The sequence below is a fragment of the Passer domesticus genome, chromosome 8 (assembly GCF_036417665.1).
Source record: "Passer domesticus isolate bPasDom1 chromosome 8, bPasDom1.hap1, whole genome shotgun sequence".
Taxonomy (NCBI): domain Eukaryota; kingdom Metazoa; phylum Chordata; class Aves; order Passeriformes; family Passeridae; genus Passer; species Passer domesticus.
The window spans coordinates 4,754,640-4,775,005 of record NC_087481.1 but is presented as its reverse complement, the minus strand read 5'-3'; the positions used below and the strand labels follow the sequence as shown (position 1 = coordinate 4,775,005).

Below are 20,366 nucleotides of genomic sequence, written 5' to 3'. Positions count from 1 at the left end.
AACAGCATCATTTGCTACTTCCAATAATCCTTTCAGCTTATTCATGTCAACTCCACAGGACAGGGCAGCACACATGGGGCAGAGGATGAACCAGAATCTTTTGCTTTCTGAAACCCAAGGCACGCCTTGGGAGGAAAATGTTCTCTGGGCTCCAGGTCTTCCTTGTGGTTGTTGCTGAAGGACCCTAAATGGTGGCCCTGCAGCCAGGAGTGGGGTAACACTGACACTGACCAGCTCCAGCAGCCCAAGCTCTACTGACATGGGGAGTGATGGTGAAGCACAGAAATCCTCTCACACTGTGGCCTCTGTAACTAGAACAGGCTTCGGTTTCTCCTGAAGGGAAATCTTAGTGAATCCTGTCAAACGGACCATTGTATTCCTGTGTTTTCTTGAACTGTCCCTTCATTGACAGTTACGAGTCAGAGCCCATGGACAGAGTTCTGGCCACCCCACAGGGTGGGCCCTCCAAGGGAACCCCATTCCTCCCAACTTCAGCTGAGAACATACCCAGCAATTACTGACATGGAGTACTTTGGCTACCCTGATCTTGAAATTTGCAGAACTAATCATTAAATTTTGATGACTAATCCCTTGGTGAAACACTGGAGGTGTTTGTGGCAAACAAAGATTCTGGCTGACTATCAAGGTACAACTTATAGACATCAATAGTACTTTAGTGACACTGTTCTTAATTTTTTCTAAATCTCATTCAAGATAGGAACAAAAATTGTGTTGTCCATGGAGGTGGTGCCTTTTTAACTCCAGAATAATGCCCCCAAGTCCTTTGCTGTTCAGCTTTACCATGTTGTCTGTGGCTAACAAGGCTTGGTGGGGCCCTTTCCCCTTTGGCTGGAAGGGGGCCGGGTCCCAGTCCCTGAGGGCACCCAGGCTCCTGGATGGAATTTGTGTGCAAGTCCCTCAGTGTCACAGCAGCCTTCACAGGGAGCCGGGTGGATCAGAGCATTTTCCAAAGGGGCCATTGGGGCAAACAAGGAGATTTGGTCTGGCAGGATGTGTAAAACAGTATCCTGTAACACCTACTTGTTCTCACACAGAATACTTGGCTGCAGGGACATATTCCCATTGTTCCTGCCCAGGTTTCAGGATTCAATGCTGTCTTTCCTAGAAGCTGCTCCTTCAGCTGCCTCAGGAGGGCCTTTTGGCCTCCGGGCCCACACTGGCTCCATTATTAAGACTGCTGGATCCAAACCATTTATCTCCACAAATGGTAATGACTGGAGGTGGATCTCCTTTTTTCACAATCATTCTTAAAATTGCAATATCAATAATTGTGCTACCCTGTCATGGGGTTGATGTAATTTCTCCTTTATATTCTACATCAATTCCTCCTTTCCTCCTGCCATGACATGAACACTTTTCAAGGCCAAGCTCCAAGCGAGCAGTTACCAAACCAAAGTGTCCTGGAGGAATCTGAATTCCTGTCTCAGTATTGACAGCTCTCATTTGCTTCTGATTTATCCTCATTAATTCCAATGCATGAAGGTCCAGCCCTGCAACCTTTGGGCTGGCCCTGCCAGGGGCCATCACACCCAGAACAGTTTCCCAGGCAGTGCAAGTCTCACTGCCCATGGTTGTAGTTGCAAATTGGGTGCAGCTGTGCACAGCCAGGGGTTTCCATTTCCCCAGTGGGCCATTGTTAAGGGTATGGAGCACATCTGGGAGATGGGTTCTCCATGGGGACAGGTTCCCATCTCCTCATGTTTTCAAATGCTCTTTTAACAACCCCTTCACCCGTTCAACAAATCCTGCAGCTTGAGGATAGTCTGGTACATGAAAAACCCTGCAGTCTGAATCACGGTATTTTTCACAGTAACAGACAAAGCACTCTGCATCACAGTATCAGCAAACCCTGTAAAAATAGACAATTTCATCCCCTCCTCCTTTTTTCATTATATACAATCTCACAAAGTTTACTTCTGACATTAGGGTCCTGGCCAATCCTTTTCTGTAGAGTGTTTAGTGTTACATCCCTGAGCAGCCAAAGCTACCAAATTAGGATTGTCAGCACTATTTCACATTATTACTATTTTATACATTGATATAGATATTGATATAGAAATATAGATATAGATAGATAGGTGTAGACATACATATAAAACATATATATCAATATATATATTAAAGTCTTATTATACTATAAATATGTACATAGTTATTTATCATATTAATATTTCACTTGCACAAATGCATCCAAGCTCAAGATTAAAACCTTCTTCTGTTGCTCCATGTGGGAGCATTCCAACAAGAATTGTTCCTTCTGAAGGTGCTATTTCCAATGTACTGTTAACTAATTCATCTTTGTCTGTCCCAGCCCACAAGTTGTTTTCCTTTTCCGTATGAAATTTTTGGATACATTTTAAGATATCCAGGAGTTCAGATTCTTTTAACCAACTGCCCCACTACTCACACGGTGCCCCGACCTCAGCCCACTCCAGAGCCAGCCAACTCCAGGGAAGGGCTTCCCATCTGGGAATTTCTGATGGCACTGATTCCTCACATTTACATTTAACAAGAGACATTTTGCTGTGATCTGGCCAGACTCTGCCAGTTTTGTTTTACCAGTGGGCAGGATCAGCACCAAAGACACAGTCTCCAACTGAAGGAATCAGTGTCATTTACTGCACCTCAAAGCAGCAAAGGATCACAAAAGGAGCAGCTCAGTAATGCACCCAGTTATCAGCACCAAAGATTGCCTGCAGTGATTAAGAAAGATCCAGCATCATTTACCCTCAGACTTCACCATCTCCCAGATCCACACAGCAGCTGGGGAAGCTGTTACAGCCAAGGGCTGCAGAGCCACTCCTGGACACTGGGAATTCCTGCAGGTGCCTCCAGCCACAGCTGAGGCTCCAAGCCCGCTGTGAGAGGGCCCAGCTCTGACAGTGCTGAATGAACAAACTGACAGCACTTCTAGTGCGGGAACATCTGGTTTCATCCTCCTCTTGGGTCCCTCCCAAAGCCTGGCCAGGGCCCCAGGAGGAACCAAGGGAGCTGACTTTAATCCTTCAGCCCCAAACAAAGCCAGATGTCAGATTTCATGGCCTTGTCTGGCTTGCAAATACAGAAAGATCAATACATGTGTCACTAATGAGTGGCTACATCTATCACAGTGCTAATGACCATGCATATTTCATCAGTGAGCAGATAAAAAGATAACCTTTGGTTGGAAGGTTCATCCAGAGGCCACCTTTGGCTCAGGGCCTGCTGTTCAGGCCTCACTCAGGGCTGTTGTCCAGGCCTTGGCACTTCAGGGACAGGATTTAGTGCTAGGCTTGACACTGCTGGGTGAACAGCTGGGCTGGATGAGCTCAGAGGTCTATTCCAACAGAAAGGATTCTGTGATTCCGTGATTCTATCTGCTGAATTCAGCTAGGTCCATGTTAGCAGCACTCATTTGCTCAGAAAGTCTCCTCTTGCTCAGCTCCTGTGGCCTGAGGCTTCAGCTCCTTCAGCTCCTGGTGCTAAGCTGCTCATGCTGAACGAGACAACTCGGAGAGAAGAACACAGTCCATCCAATTCCTTCTGGGACATGCAGAGGGGAGGGTGTGGAAACAGGAGCAGTGTTTGCTGTGGCCTCCTCTCTGCCCTTCAAGCCTTTCAGCACTTTGAACCAGCCAGGAGCTTTCTCCAAGAGTGCAATGGAGCAGCTGTTCCTCCTCTCATGTCTTGACTCTCTCCAGTCTCTGACCTTGCCTGGTTTTGTCCCTCTTGCTGTGCCCTCTGCTCCCCCAGGGCTCAGTGGCTGCTGCCCAGGACTGTAGGACTGGCACAGATCCAGTGGTTGAGACCCTCCTTGCTGTGGCCTTGGAGCTGCCTGGGCACAGCAGCCTCTTCCATCTGGAAGCTCCCCATGGACTGGGAGTCCCCAGCTCCGTTCCTTGCACAACCTCCAGGAGCCCAGGGCTGTCATCTCAAGTCCCTGCTGGCACTGGGGCCTCCCAGGTGCCTCAGGCTGCTGTGACACTGCTGCACACAGGAGGGAAGAGTGGCAGGGGCTGTGCTGAAATGTCACTATAGGACACAAGACGACACGACGCAGAGACGCTGTTGCTCTCAAGGCAGGAAAGAGGGCAAGTTTATTTTTTCACTCCAACATTTATAGATTTCCAAATATGACAGTGGATTGGAGGGTGAAAGTGCCACCTTTCCAAGGACAAACGAACAGTCCATCAAGTTTCTCCTCCTCCATAAAAGAATGCAAAACAATAAGTTGTTTACAGAAAGTGTGTGAGAAAGTTTGGTACAAGAATGCAAACATCAGAACACTTAGAAAATCTTAAAAAGTCAAGGCGACATTGAAAGTCTCCATGTGCTGCTGCTGCTGCTGCTGTGGGGTCATTTGTCCAGCCCTGCCCCAGAGTCAGGGATCAGATCCAGGCCCTGCTGCTGCTCCCTCGGGATCAGCCCCAGTTTGGGTGTTGCTGTCAGGGCCAGCAGGAGCGGTGGCTGGAGCAGCAGGTGCAGACAGTGCCCCAAGCCCCGGGGCTGGAGGGGTCCCTGGGCTGGGCTGGGAGGGAGCTGCCCCTTGTTCTCCCTCTGCCCCAAGCAAAGCTGAGCCAGGCACAAGTGGGGCAGCACAGCCAACAGGGAGCCTGCGAGTCTCTTCCAGCCCTGGCTGCTCAGAGTTTGGGCCTTGGAGCCTCAGGTGGCCAAAGGCAGCTGCTCCCGGTCCCTCTGGGTGTGCCCCCATGTTCAGCAGTGCTGCTCCATCAGTCTGTGCCCAGCAGTGGGGAAAAGCCTCAGCCCTGCAGGGCCAGGAGCTGCCGGGCTCTGCCTGAGCAGCTCAGCCAGCAGGAAGGGAGCTGCTCCACATGGGAACCAGGAGCAAAGGGCTGCAGCACCTCGTGCTGGGGCAGAGCCCGAATTCTGAGAGGGAATAACAGAGTTATTCATGTGCATTGGTGCGTCAGCACTGCAGGTGCTATGCCTGCAAACACAGGGTTCAAGATGTGCAAAAGAATTCTGCAGCTCTTGACTGGATCAGGATGTCAGCAGTGCTGAACTCCAGCACAGTCCAAATTAAACACTTCACACCTCTGCTCATATCTGCTAGATTTTTTTCTTCAGGGTATCCAGAGAAAAGAAAACAGAGGAGGAGCTTACATTTTCTTTGTTTATCAGAAATGTTTCTCATTTTGCTGTACATTCCTTTTGTAGGACGAGTTCTCTGTTAAAAACACTGGACAAAAAAGAAAAGAAAAAATATGAAAGATAAAAACAAAAAACAAATGTGTAGTAAAAATCTTCGGTAATTTTGGATTAAGAGGTAACTGATCTGTCTAAGAAGAGAAATCAGTTACTCTGTAAATGTTCTGATGGCATGGATTCATCTTACTGACCTCAGCATCCCTTTTTTAAAACATTCAGGGTTTTGTTTGCAATATTATGTTGTTTTAAATTGTGATTGAATCAATAGGAAATTGAAAGAGCTACCATGCATTTATGCATTACTGTGTCTTGTATGTAAAAATATTGCAGTTTGAAATTTGGATTTAAAATATTGCAAATGAAAGTTATAAATCCCAATAGATTGTGTGACAGCAGCTTTTCCTAGAGGATGTGCAGCACTCCAAGGACTTCATCAGTGGGGTTGGGGGTACTTGGATCTTTGTCCTGTGCCACTCTGAGATGTCATGGAATGGAACTTCACCTGCCACCAGCCCAGGTCACCCTCTGCCACCAAAGCTCCTTGGACCTTGTGCCCCCAGGCAGGCACAAAGTGTTTGTGCTGCTCCCCCTTTTGCACAAACCCACAGAGAGCTGGGATTTTTCCAAGTCTCATGTCTGCATTGGGCCATATTCCTAGAGAAGCAGCAGCCCATCCCAATGAATATGGCGAGTTATATGGATGGTTGTGAGCTCCACTTCCTGCCTAGAAATCCTGAAACTGCTTCTGAATGCTGCTCCTTCAGGTCTTGGACACCTTCTCACACAGAGCTGGGGAAAAAAATACCCTGGTCTCTGGCTAAAGAGTGAGTTATGCCAAAGTTAGAGCTCTGTGCAAAGTTTCTATCCACTCCTATCCTATTAATATACCAATATGTGGGGGTGTGCATGGATGTGTCTTGTACACAAAGGAAGGAGTGTGCAAGCAACGGTACTGACACTTTCACTGTCCGTGTTCATCCCATACCCATGGGTACAGAGATATTATGGAAACTCCGGCAAACACAGATCCTTCTGTCCCTGGGTACAGAGACATCCAAGAGCCCCTGGCACACACAAACTCTTCTGTCCATGGATACAGAGACACCCAAGAGCCCCTGGCACACACAGACCCTTCTGTCCCTGGATACAGAGACACCCAAGAGCCCCTGGCACACACAGACCCTTCTGTCTCTGGAGGATGGAGTGTGGTGGGTGGGGGCGGTTGGTGGGCAGTGAGTCCCAGACAGCAGGCCAGACCCGGCTCCAGCCCTGCCAGGCCCTGCCAAGGCTCAGTGCAGGATCCTCTGGAATGGGAAAGCTCTTCAGCCTTGTCCCTGCCCAGAGGGGCAGTGCTGGCCTGGCAGCACAGGTTGTTTTCCCCTCAGGCTGCAGGTGATGAGAACACAACACTTGCCAGCACTGAGTGCGAGGCACAGCTCCGGGTGCTCCCCATGAACCTCAGCTCTGGGAGCACTGTCTGCCCCAAGCTCCAGGGGCTGCAGTGGGAGCCCGGCTGGGCTCTGCCCTGGGGCCATCCTGCAGGGACAGCTGGAAACAGGGAGCATTCAGCTGCCACAAACAGCCAAGCCAGGTCTGCAGGGCAGCTGCTCCAGCCCGGACTGCACTGCTGTGTGCTGTGCTCTGGGGCTGGGGCTCCCCACACAGGGGACTGGACTGGAGTGCCAGAGGAGACAGAGAAGCTTCAGCTTCAGCCTCACTGAGGTGGCTGCGTGGGCTGGGAAGAGTTGGGAGGCTCAAGGGGATTCACAGAGCTCATCCTGCTGCAAGGATGAAGGGAGTGGGAAGTCAGCAGTGAGGAGAGCTGAGGGCTGGAGAGTGGCTCTGAATGACACTAAAATGCCACTGGAACTCTGAAACATTGCTGCTCCTCAGCCAGTGACAGCATGAGTCCCTAAACCTGGGGCTCAGCCCTCCTTGTGGTCATGGGCATCAAGGAAGGCAACAGAGTGATGGAGACAGCAACGGGCTGGGAATTCACTGGGGAAAAAAGGGAGCAGTTGAGAAGTAAAAGGCAGGTGGGGGAGAGAACTGTTCAGAGAAGGGCTGAGCTACAGCTTGACCAAGCGAAAAATGTGATTTGGAGTCCTCCCAGACTGATTTCATTTCAGAAGGTATTGAACAAGTTTAATTTTTGGGAGGTGTCATGTTTTCCCTTGGAGGTGAACACTCTGCAAACTTGAGCTGCGTTGCCAAAATGCTCAAGCAAGTCTGTGCTGCAGGTGACACCATTTCTTCTTTGGCTGATTCCGGCCCGGTGCTGAGCTCCAGCAGAGCCCTGGCAGAGCCCAGAGCAGCTTCAGCATCTGCAGAGCCCGGCTGCAAGGAGAGAAAGCAGAAACTGCCCGTCAGCTGAGGGCTCCTGTCCCCTTGTCCCAGCTGCCCGTGGTGCCCAGGCCATGCTGGCTGTGCCCAGAGCAGTGCCCAGAGCTGCCCATCGGTGCTGCCTTTGGGAGCAGGGCAGGAGGGCAGGACATGTGCCCAGCCTGCAGCCAGCCATGGCACATCCACCTGCTCAGCAGCTGCCCAGAGCAGGATGCTCCTGTGCTCGCTGCCATCTCCCAAAAGCTCTGAGCCCACCCTGCCAAGCAGACGGGGACCCACCTCATGCCATCCATGGCTGGAAGAAAAGCTGGTCCCAAACGATGTCCTCAGCCTGCTCCAAGGGCACGGCCCATCCACGCCACAGCTGCTCCCAAGCACTTCCCGATCCAGACTGGACCAACCAGAATGCTTCCTCTAGAAAAACAAACAACAAATTGTTGAAAATAGATTACAGACAAAAAGGGAAAAAAAGAACAAAGGTAAAAATCATATCTCTGTGAGGGGACTGAGGAAGGCCCAAGCCCTGCATGCCAGGGAAAAACCCAGCCATGTGTGAGCAACACCCAGGTTTTCTCCCTTCCCCCTGCACTGTCCCCCACAATAACCGTGATCCCAAAGCAAACAAGGGCAGTGGAGCTGCCCAAGCCCATCCTTGCCTGCACAGCAAAGCACCTGTGCACAGGTTCTGGAGTCCCACCTCTGCTCTCACCATGGGGGTTTGTTTGTGTTGGGCTGGCTGCCCCAGCCCCAGCCCCAGCCTGGGGCACGGTGGGTGCTGGGGGCTGTTGGCAGGACCAGGAGCCCACTCCCATTTCGTACCCACCTCAGCCCATGCCCCCAGCCCTGCCAAAAGCAGCTGGGCAGCCGACTGAAGGATCAGCTGCATCTGCCCCCGCAAAGGGGGGAACCTTTGCTTCCCAGCCAAGCTGGGCAATGCCCAAATCTGGGAGCATTTCCCCAGGTGTGGACTCATCTGCAAATTCCCTGTGGAGTTTGGCTTTGAAGAAGGTGCCACAATCAAAGTGCATCACCTTCAACTGCTGGTGGCCAGGTTGAGGAAGAGGTTGTCATCCTTCAGGTCATCCTTGATGTCATCCTCGCTGTCTCCTGCAGCAGCAGCCCCACCCGGTACAGCTTCTCTGGGGGCTCCTTCTCCTTCCCTGGGGTGAGACCAGGCTGTCAGGGCTCTGCCCAGGGCCCCAGCTGTCAGGGAACCAGGACAAGCAAAACCTGCTTGGATGGCAGCCACCAGGGCTGGGCAGAGCAGCTCAGCTGCAGCACAAGGGCTGCATGTTCCCATGCCATGACCCTGGTGCAGTGACACGGGCTGGCTTTCTTTGCTTCTCATTGCCAAGGCATGTGTGCAGCTGTAACTTACCAGGGCCCTGCAGCACAGTGTGCCTGTGGCTCTCTCCATTCTTCTAGGGCAGATCAATATCCTGCATCCAAGGATGACAGAACACCTCTTCTAATGAGGGTCTGGCCAAGGGGTGCATGGATAAACACCACCCAATCAGATTTTGGCACTCTGGGGAGAGAAACCAGAAACTGCCCGTCAGCTGGAGAAGGCTCCTGTCTGCTTTGCCCCACTATTCCCATGCCCAGGCCATGCTGGATGCGCTGAGCTGGGCCTGAACTTTCCCATCAATTCTTAGTTTTGGGGGAGAGCAGGACATGTGCCACCTCCTCAGCAGCTGCCAGAGCGGGATGCTCCCGAGCCCGCTGCTGTCTCCCAGCACTGGTATTCCCCCTGTGCCCAGAGAAGAGGATTCACCTGGAGAGAGCCGTTGTGGCAGTGAGAGCTGGCCCCAGCTGAAGTTCCAGCCCCTCCTGAAAGGCATCTTCCCACAGACCATCTCGTGCAGCAGGATGCCCAGGGACCAGATGGTAGCTGGCTCGCCATGGTACCAGCCAAAGCGGGTCCATTCCGGGGGGCTGTATGATGGTGTTCCTGTGGAATACAGATGGAGTTCAGCAGGGGGATGCTGCTGCTCCCAGAGCCTGGCCCCAGCATCCCTGGGTGGGCGGGGGCTGCATCAGTGGCACACGGGGTCACCACTGTCCTCTCACCAGCATCTGGGACTGGTGTACAAACTTGGGATTGCAAAAGAAGCCACTGGTGTGGGAAGGGGACAGTGGAAGCCCTGGCTAGGCCTGACCATGACATGCAAAGGAAATACCCACTGCGTGCTGGGGAAAAACCATGCCCTCATTCTCCCTGTCTGCATTGCCCCAAACATATTATAAAGGCAAGACAAACAGGGCAAGTGGAGCAGTCCAAGCCCTTCCTCTTGCCTGCACACCAAACCAGCTGGGGCACAGGTTCTGACCTCCCTCTCTGCTACCCCCACCCACGACTGTTTTTGTCAGGCTGGCTGCCCCAGCCCAGCCCCAGTCCTGGGCACAGTGGTGGGCAAAGGCTGCCAGCAGGGCTGGAAGATGGCTCCCCACCCAGCCCTGCTCTAAAGCAACTCAGCTGCAGATTCAGTCCCATGAGTGGCAGCAAAAGGGAGAATCCCTGCTGCCACACCCAGCTTGGGCTGTGAGATGCTGGGCCGTGAGATGCCAGGAGCAGGAGCACAGTCCTGTGTAGGCTCACCTGCAAAGTGAGTGTAGGCTGTCTCTTGCAGGTAGGTGCCACAGCCAAAGTCAATCAATTTGGCCTGCCCGGTGGCCAGGTCAACCAGGATGTTCTCTGGTTTAATATCGCGGTGCAGGACCCCGCAGCTGGTGCAGTGCCGCACGGCCTCCAGCACCTGCCGGAACAGCTGCCGCGCCACCTCCTCGCGCAGGAACCCCCGTGCCCGAATGAAATGCAGGAGGTCCTGAGACTGCTCTGGCCGCTCCAGCACCATCACAATGTCGCTGGGCAGCTCAAGCCACTCCAGCAGCTGGACGACACCGGGAAAGCCTGTGGACACCTTGTCCTGCAGCACAACCTCCAGGGGAGCGCGGGTGCCGTCGGGCTGCGGGAGGAGCACGATGCCGTCAGTGGGGCCGATGCTGGGCCAGGGCTGGGCAACCCCTCAGCCAGTCCGGGATGCTCTGCGCCCTGCGCTGGCCCCACGCCCGCTCTCCCTCGGGATGTCCTGGCGGCTCCCACCCTGCCGGGGCTCGGCTCATCCCCGCCCGGCACGGCCCGGCTTCTCCTGCTGTCCCGGCTCACTCACCAGCTCGCTCCAATGCCAGATGCGGTTCCGAGGAACCCTTTTGATGGCCACCTGCAAGCCAAGGGGAGCAGCGGGCTGAGCTCAATGCCCGCCCTGCCCAGCCCCATCCTCCTCCTCCTCCTCCTCCTGCGCCCCCTCCTCCTCCGCCCGCCGCCGGCCCCGCCGCTCACCGGGGCGCCGTCCGAGAGCCGCGTTGTTGCGAAGACGCTGCCGAATCCGCCGCATCCCAGCAGCGAGCCCAGCCGGTACCGCTCCTGCAGGGACTCCTGCGCCTTCCCTGCGGGCGGGACGCGGCTGTCAGCGCTCGGCCCGGGGCCAGCAACGGCCCCCAAGCGCACCTCACCCGCCCCGGCCCGGCCATCCCCCGGCGTTCGCTCTTTGCAACGCGACCCGGGAGCCGCGGGGCCGGGGGCCGCGCTGCCGAGCGGCGGAGCTCGGGCCGGGCAAGCCGCAGCGGAGGCGGCGGGAGCGGCGGGGCCGCCTGTGTCCTCCGCGGGCCCCGGGAGGAGCCGGGGCCAGGGCCGGGGTCGGGGCCGGGGTCGGGGTCGGGCTCGGGCCAGGCGGAGCCAAAAGCCGGCGATGCCGCCCCAGGCACTGAACCCCGCCCAGCAGCGCCACCGCCAGCACGGCCAGAGCCGGGCTGGGACCAGACCTCGGTGGGACGGCCGGGGGCGGGTACGGGGCAGCCCCGCCCGGGGCCGGGGGCGGGCCGGGGGCATGGCCCGGCCGGGCACGGGGAGAGGGAGGCGGGGAGAGGAGGGGAGACCGGGAAAGGGAGAGCGGGAGATGTACGGGACAGCGGGGAGGGAGAGGGAGAGGAGAACGGAATCTAAAGTTTTTTCTCTTGCTGCTGCTGATGCCTCTGCTGCCGCTGCCGCTGCTGCTGCTGCAACTGAAGCTCCGGGGCCGTTTGTCCCCGTGTCCGTTTGTCCGTTGCCCGCTCGCCCCCGCCCCGAGCCCCACGTTCCCCGAGGGCAGCCCCTGAGCCTGTCCAAACACGGGAACTTTGCCGAGTTCAGCCAGAGTCTGGACTCCTGCACAGTGGCTCAGGAATCCCCTCGGTCCCTGCTGTGCAGTGTCCCTGCTGAGGGTCAAACACTCTCAGAGCGTGTTCCCTGAATGCAGAATTTGTACCTGACACAAACACTGCACTTACCTCTCCAACATTGCTTTCCAAGAAAAACAGGGGAAAACCAAACCGTGTGTAGGTCATGGTATCTTAAAATGTCTAAAACTTGCCAACTCATGGATCTTAGAGGTGAGATCTGGTTGGAATTAATGGGATGGACAACTAGTGCAAGATGGAAAAGGGGAGCATAAAAATAAATTGAGAAAAACGTCTTGAATTGTTTCAATTTTCATTTAATTTCTTAAAAGCACTTTCAGTTTTTCCAGAAACTTCTCCTCAGTCCTGTATGCTTTTTCCAAGAACCTTTCCTGAAGAATGAGGTGCAGCTTCTATCACAAGATGTGCCACCAACTGCAGCTTCTCTTGGCTTTCCACACTGTGTGTGCAGCACAACACTTGCAGCAAAGCAGGACAAATATTTGAAGAATTTGGCAGCTTGTTCTTTTCTTTTCCTTGTGGGCTGGGCAGTTGTGCCATTGGTAAGGTTTTCATTGTTACTGTTCTACCCTAAGAAAACATGACAGGCTACCAAGAACTCCTGGGGAATGCAAGCCTGACTGAATGCAGAGAAACAATCTGCAGAGCCTGCAGCCAGAAGTGGAGAGCTGTGTGATCATCATTCCAACACCCCCAAGGACATCTTGAAAGTGATCTAGAAGATGAAAATGGGCTGACAGAGGGAGTTTGTTTCTGTGCTCACTTCAGAGTCTTCTACATCTGAAATCAATTCTAAAATCTCCATCTAAATCAAGAGTACAATCAGTTCATGAAAAGCACCAGAAAAAACTGTACCTCTCAGGAGATGACTGAAATAATCTGTAAAGGAAAAATGCAGGAGAAATGCATTTCTCAGCACTGCAGTATTTGCCTGCCTGAAACCCTCCTCCATTTCCACCCCATCCCTGGATCTGTTGGTGTCAGTTCTGTATTTGCTGGTGCCTCCAGCCCTGAATCCCCTGATCTACAGCCTGAGGAACCAGGAGCTCAAGGCTGCAGTGTGGAGACTGATGACTGGACATCTTAGGAAGCATTAAACTGATTGCCAATTTCTGCAAATCACTTGTAATAAAATTAATTTTTGATAGTTCTGTTGGTTTGGTTCTTTGATTTCCCTTTTTTTTTTTTTTTTTTAATATTCTTTCTAAATCTAGATCATTGTTTCTGCTATTTCTGACTTTGTTTCTCTCCACATTCACCCTGGCCGCAGACTGTGACACTGAGGAGCTGTGCACTCAGTGGCTTTAGATGAATTAAGAATTTCCCAGCAGAGTTGTCTTCAGGGATGCCCTTTTGTTGCCTTCTCTGGAGCTGCAGCAGCAATGTCTGTGTGCAGAGCTGGGGGCAGAGCAGTGCTGGCACAGCAGCTGTGCCCAGCAGCAGCAGCAGCACTTGGTGTTGCCAGTGCTGCTGCCGTGGCCCTGCCCCGCTGCCCTGGTGGCCCTGGTGTTGCTGCAGGGCCTGAGTGCTCTCGGGGCCGGGCACAGTCCTGGGGGTGGCAGTGCCGGGGCTGCAGCAGGGACAGGCCATGGGCACTGCTGGGGCAGCGCTGACGCCTCAGGCCAGGCCCTGGGGGCTCCAGGCTCCTTACCCAGGCTCTCTCAAGAACACGGCCAGGCCAATGCTCAGCACAGAAAAGCCCCAGGCTGAGCAGCCCCAGGCTGGCCGTGAGCAGGATGGGGGCAAACAGCATGGCTGGGGCTCTGCAAGGGCCCTGGGGGAGACGGGAAGGAGCAGCAGAGCAGGTGCTGATCCCTCAAGTCCTTTTCTGCCTGGCTGCTCTCCAGCCACTCTGTCCCCAGCCTGTAGTGCTGCAGGGGATGTTGTGGCCAAAGTGCAGGGCCCGGCACTTGGTCTTGTTTAACCTCACCTTGTTGGATTTGGGCCCTGGATCCAGCCTGCCCAGGGCCCTGTGCAGAGCCCTCCTCTCCTCCAGCACATCCACACTCACACCCAGCTTGGTGTTATCTGCAAATTTGCTGATGCTGGACTCAATCCCCTCAGCCAGACCAACAATGCAGATACTGAAATCCACGCTGGCTGGCTCTGATGCCTCGGCCATCCTGTGGGTGCCCTGTGATGGCTCTCAAGGTGATCTGTTCCATAACCTTGCCAGGCACCCAAATCAGGCTGACAGGCCTGGAGCTCCCCAGATCCTCCTTCCAGCCCTTCTTGGGGATGGGCTCACACTGGCACCTCCACTCCTCTGGGACCTCCCTGCTGATCCAGGACGGATGGTAAATGATGGAGAGCAACTTGGGGAGATCATCCACCAGCTCTCTCATCCCCCTACGATGGAACCCATCTGCTCCCAGAGGCACCTGTGAGCACCTGAGTGGCTCAGCAGCTCCCCAGCTGCTTCCTCCTGGATTCCAGGGGCTGTTCTGCTCCCTGTGCCCATCTACCAGCTCAGGAGAACACTTGTCCTGAGGATGGCCTGTTTTATTGTTGAAAACTGAGGCAAAGAAGGGGTGAAGTACCTCACCCTTTTCCTCATCTTTTTTAACCATATCCCCCACAATAAGACATACAGATTGTCCTTAGCCCTCTTTTTTCCATTAATGTACTTATAAAAACATTTTTATTATCCTTCACAGAAGTATCCAAGTTAAGTCGTAACTGAGCTTTCACCTCTCTAATTTTCTATCTGCAGAACCTAACAACATCCTTAAAAATTTCTTGATTTACCTGCCTCTATGTCCAAAGGTGATGCACCCTCTTTTTAACCCCTAAATTCATGCAAAAGCTCCATGCCCCGCCAAGCCAGTCATTTCTTCCTCTGGGTCATCTTTCTGCAAAAAGTAACAGCCTACTCTTGCTCCATCAAGGTTTCTTTACTGAAGTGTGTCCATCCTTCCTGGAACCCTTTGTTTTTAAGGGCTGTTTCCCTTAAAAGAATCAGTACATGATTTAGTACTCCCCAAATCTGCATCCTCAATAGGCCAAAGTCTGCCCTTAAAAGTCCAGTGTAGAAGATTTATTGATGTCCCTCCTTCTTTCATGGAATATTTAAAAACTCAATAATTTCATGGTCACTATGCCCCAAACAGCCTCTGACCAGCACTTCTCCCACCAGCCCTTCCCTGTTTGTGAGCAGCAGGAGACACAGCTTTCCTTGGGAGTGGGGATTGCAGGAAACATCCCCAAAGTGCAGCTTGGAAGGTTCAGGCTGGAGCTGAGGAGAAAGCAAAGTCCCTGCCAGGGTGGAATTGTGGTGCTCGAGGTGTGGCAGCGTGAGGCTGGGCCATGGCCGGCTCTGCGTGCCAGGAGCCGGCAGCGCTGGGTGCAGGGAGCCCAGGGAGGGCACAGAAACGCTGGCTGAGAAATGCTGGGGCACAGCAAGAGGGGCGAGTGCAGCCGGCCAGGGCACAGGAGCAGCACGCACAGGGGGCACAGCCTGCAGGACAGATGGCCGAGGGCTGGGCAGGGCTGGCAGGGCCACAGGCACCCAGGCCTTTGTGCCCTGGGCTCGGGCAGCGCCTCTGGAGGCCCCACAGCAGGAACTTTCCTGGCAGGGGCTGCACTTTGGCTCTCCCTCGGCCTCCCTGGCCAGGCTGGCAGGGGCTGCAGGTTGATGGCATTTGTCCTTGCTGCCCCTCACATCCCCCTGCCCCACAGAGAGCCCCGAGCCACCCGTGAGGGACAGGCCCTGCTGGCCCAGGCTGGGCTCAGGCCTTGGCCTTTCTGCTTCCCCCAGCCAGCCCAGGCCTTGCTCAGCATTGCAGTTCCCTGCCCAGAGCCTTGGGCTCCCTGCACTCCTGGCCTCAAGGATCTGCTCTCAGCAGTCCCTGGGGAGCCTTTGGCACTCCCTGCCCTCACTGGGGCCCAGCCATGCTCCAAGGCACTTGGAGTTTTGCTGCTGACTCCTTGAGCAGCTTCTTCATCCTTCTCTCAGTGCCTGAGGCTCCTGGACCCAGCCCCAAATCCACCGTGGGGCTGATTAAAACACAGAAAGCCCTGGGGAGCTCTTTGTCTCCCTTCAATTGTCTTCAAGTCTCCAGGGCTTGTGCAGTGATTTGAGTTAAGGAGGGAGATTACAAAGTGCACCTCATAATTTTTGGTTTTTTAATCACATATGTGAGTTTGGTTTTTATTTTTCATTGCAGAGAAGAGGTGATAGAAGCATTCCTCAAGTGATCTTAATGCTGAATGTCTTTTTAGGAGGTCTGGGCATGGAGACGAATGAGCCCTTTTTGGGCTGACCCTTTTTGGACAACCTGCTCTTCACCCCCTCCCTCACCATGTCCGTCATAACCCACCTGGGACTGACATCCCAAAATATCCAAAAATGTTAATGTAATTTATTCTTTTGTTTTATTCTGTAACACATTATTTTGTGTAATTATTTAATTATGTATATATTTATTTTCATTTATAATATTAACAGTGGTTTTTCTTACCTAGTTTTTATATTTGCATAAAAAATCTATACATTTTTAGTAGGCAAGAACATTAATGTTCTTTGGTTCTATGTAGCACATTCCCCTTCCTTAATTAATGAAGATCTATTGGCTATTTATTTCTTCCTCTTTATGGTAATTAGTAATATGTCCAGTCATTTTGTCATCGTTTTTATCATCTTTATCTCAGACAGGGGCATGGGAGAGCCTTTTGGTGTCCAGAGAGACATTTCTGGGGCACATTTGAGGCAGTTGTGGGTCTGGGGAGGGAATTTAGAAAGAACTTGAGGGTATGGACGACACTTGGGGGACCTGGGTGGGCACTTGGAGGGGCACTCAGGAATTCTGAGGGACAGTTCGGGGTCCGGGGGAGCACTTGGGGGTCGAGGGCGGCCCTTGGAGGTCAGGGAGGGGAATTTGGGGCCCTTCGGGGTCTGGTCGAGCCCTTGGGGAGCTCGAATGGGGCTCTCCGGGGTGCGGGGGGTGATGGGAGTTGTAGGCGCGGGTACAATACGGGTTAATCTCGCCGCAGAGCATCAAGGGAGTTGTAGGCGCAGCTGCAATGGCTTTTGGTGATGGCGGGGCATGACGGGAGATGAAGTCCCGGCTCGAAGAGCGCTGTACCTGCGCCGCGGAGCATGATGGGAGCTGTAGTCCCGGAAGTGGCTGGACCGCGGCGTTTGGGGGTTCAGGAAGGCACTTGGGGTGACACTTCAGGGCCCGAGCCGCGACTTGAGTCCTCGGGGGGAACGTAAATGGTTCGGGAATACCTGGGGGGCGCTTGGGGAGCTCCAACTGGGCTCTTTAGGGCGCGGGGCACGGCACGAGTTTTAGGTGCGGGGCTGTGCTATGGGGGCTCTGGGGCCGCGGGGGATGAGAGGAGATGCATTCCCAGAAATGGCTGTACCGGGCATCTGTGGGGCTGGGAGCACTCGGGGGATCCGGGGACTCTTTTTAGGGGTCCCGAATGGGCGCTGAGGGGCACTGAGGGATCCTGGAGTGTCTGGGGATACTTAAGGAACAGATGGGGTCGGATACTGGGGTGGGCTCTGTGGAGCGCGGGGCATGACGGGTGTTGTAGTCCCGGCTCCAGTGGGGTGCTATCGGGCCGCAGGGCATGGCGGGAGTTGTATGGAAAATAGAAAATATGGCACTGACACCAGGCACCGCCTTCGACAGTCCCAGACCGGCGCTGATTGGCAGCAGGTTTTGATGGGCGGGAGCCTCGGCAAATGGGAGGCGGTGGAGGCGGGAACAGCCCATTCACCCTCTCCAGTCCCTCCCAGTACAGCCCAGTTTATTCCCAGTACAGCCCCTGTGCCCCTTCAGTACCTCCCAATACCCATGAGTACATTCCCAGTCCTTCCCAGTTCCCCCCTGTGCCATGCATAGTATGCTCTAGTGTCCCCCAGTCCTCCCCACAATGTTCCCAGTATCCCCAGTATTCTCTAGTATCCCCCAGTACCACTCCCAGTATGTCCCAGTGTGTACCCTTGCAGTCCAACTCATTCTGCCCAGATTGCCCCTCAGCATTCCCTGTGTTCCCAACTTGTCCAGGTTCTTCCCAGTGTCACTCCCAGGATGTCCCAGTGTCTCCCACAGCGTTCCAGTGCTCCCCAGTATGTCCCAGTCCTCCCCAGTGTTTCCAAGCACAGTTTAATTTCTCAGGATTGCCGTGGCAGCCAAACCCAGCAGTGGGCTCAGGGCAGTGTCCATGGCCACAGCCCCTTGCAGTGGCCCAGTGCAGCTTGGGCTGATGATCCACCCTCACAGCTGGCCCAGGGCAGCTGTGCAGTGGTTTTGGTGGCACCTTGGGCTGGCACACACCTGAGGAGTGTGTCTGTGTTCAGTGGGGAAACTCAGGAGTTTGAGATTGCTTCAAAAAATACAAAAAGGGAAAACCCCTCTTAGGCTGAGTGCAGCCAGCTCTCCAAGCCCAGCAGGTCCCAGGGGAGTGAGGACAGACAGTATGGGGCTGGGGAACGTGGAGCAAGGTTGTCCACACTGGGTCAGAGCTCAAGGCACAGCTTCTCTGAGCAGGCCAGAGCTCCTGAGGAGAGACCCTGGGTCAATATCAATCACAGAATGCTGCAAATGCCTCTGCTCTGAAGGGAAATGTAATAAAATAAACCCTTTAAAATAGGCATGTGTATGTCTTACAAGCTCTTTGAAATATTTCTCCATAATTGGACTTGGAAAACTTTAATGACTCTCTCAGGGCTTTGGTGTTGTTTACATCAGACTCAGTCCCTGAGAGAGTCTTCAAAGAACTTCTCCAGAACTCAAAGTTATATTTAAACTCCCAAGTTTCTTGAAGTTTTAATGGGTCCCACTGAGGGACATGACTGAGAAAGTGTCCCCAGGTTGCAGCCAGAGCAGAACACTGGAGGCAGTGATGACAGCTGGGGACAAAAAAGTCAAAGGTGTCTCTGGTGCTGAATAAACCTGGATGTGTTTCAGGAATGCAAAGGGCCAAGGCCTGAGCTCCAGCCCCTGACAAGGCATATCCTGTCCCTCCCTCATTGCTCAGGGCTCTTCCCAGGATGGGCACTGGCATGTGGGGATGTGCAATGCCAAGGGCAGCACCATGGGGCGGCCCCCGCCAGGCTGCTGAGCAGGGACAAGCAGCCACCCTGTGATGTCACACAGCCCCTCGGATGTCACACAGCCACCTGTGATCTCATACAGCATCCTGTGATGTCACAGAGCACCCTATGATGTAACACAGCCACCTGTGATGTCACAGCCCACTCTGGGATGTCATACAGCACCCTTGTTTTGTCACAGAGCCAATTCTGGGATGTCACCCTGGAATGTCATGCAGCTGCATTGTGATGTCCCAGAAGACTCTGTGATGTCAGAAAGTTGCTTTGGGATGTCACAGTCTGTTCTGTGATGTCACAGTCTTCTCTAGGATGTTACACAGCCACCTAGAGATGTCACAACCCACTCGCTGATGTCACAGAGCCACCAGCTGTTACGTCCGGATCTGCTCTATGGCCTCATACCCTACTCCATGATGTCACAGACAGCTCTGTGATGTCACAACCCCCTCAGTGATGTCACAAAACCCTCTCTGTGATGTCATGCTGCCACTCTCTAATGTCACAGCACACACTTTGACCTCACAGTCTCCTCTATTATGTCATACAGCCATGCCATGATGTCACAGCCCACTCTGTGCTGTCACACAGTCTCCTCTATGATGCTGTAGCTGCTCAGTGACCTCACACAACAAACTCTGTGATGTCATAGCCCAACCTGTGACCTCACACAGCCCACTCTGTGCTGTCACACAGCCCCTTGCTGACATCACAGCTGCCCTGTGCCTCTAGGACACAGCCACAGAGGTGCCGCTGTGACACAGCCCCCTCTGGGACAGCCCCCAGCCCCTGCCAGTGCTGAGCCCCTGTCAGCTCTGGCTGTGCCCTGCTGGTGTCCCTGAGCTGCCCTGGCAGTGCCCCAGCCCTGCTGGGCTGTGCACAGGAGCTGCTCCTGGCCAGAGCTGTCTCTCTGCAGCGCTGCCCTTGCCAGGAGCTGCCTCTGGGCCAGGAGCCCAGCCCAGCTCAGTAGCACAGACACAGCACCAGGACTTTAATGACCCTCTGGGGCTTTGGTGCTCTTTGCATCAGACTCAGTCCCTCAGTGTGTGCTCAAAGAACTTCTCAAGAACTCCAAATCAGATTCAAACTCCAAATTTTCTTTGACTTCTAATGGGTCCCAAGGAGGGTCACAACTCATGTGAAAGTGTCCCCAGGTTCCAGGTAGAGCAGAACACTGGAGGCAGTGATGACAGCTTCAGACAAGGAAGGGAAAGGTGCCTCTGGTGCTGAGTAAACCTGGATGTGTTTCAGGAATGCAAAGGGCCAAGGCCTGAGCCCCAGCCCCTGGCCAGGCAGATCCTGTCCCTCCCTCCTTGCTCAGGGCTCTTCCCGGGATGGGCTCTGGCATGTGGGGATGTGCAATGCCAAGGGCAGCACCATGAGGTGGCCCCTGCCAGGCTGCTGAGCAGGGACAAGGAGGCAATGAGGCCCCAGGCCTGCAAGGGTCACTTATCTCCTGCTCCTGGCTCAGGCCCAGGGCCAGCAGCCATGGCCAAAGTGCTGCCCAAGTTGGCTCTGTCAGGGCCTTGCTGCTGCTGCCCATCCCTGTGCCCTG

At 54.0% G+C, this 20,366-nt stretch overlaps 2 protein-coding genes across 2 annotated transcripts in view; both read right to left on the bottom strand.

The window, feature by feature from the left end:
* LOC135305610 (zinc finger protein 850-like) overlaps positions 1–20,366 on the bottom strand; it is a 179,042-nt gene that overhangs the window by 94,622 nt on the left and 64,054 nt on the right.
* LOC135305959 (serine/threonine-protein kinase pim-1-like) lies at positions 8,964–13,870 on the bottom strand (the record flags this gene model as incomplete). The annotated part of the gene is made up of 5 exons (XM_064429536.1): positions 13,760–13,870; positions 10,683–10,733; positions 10,112–10,478; positions 9,287–9,463; positions 8,964–9,040 (listed from the first exon to the last, which is right to left on the bottom strand). Coding segments are annotated over exons 1-5 (783 nt in total), but the record flags the coding sequence as incomplete, so codon positions are not given.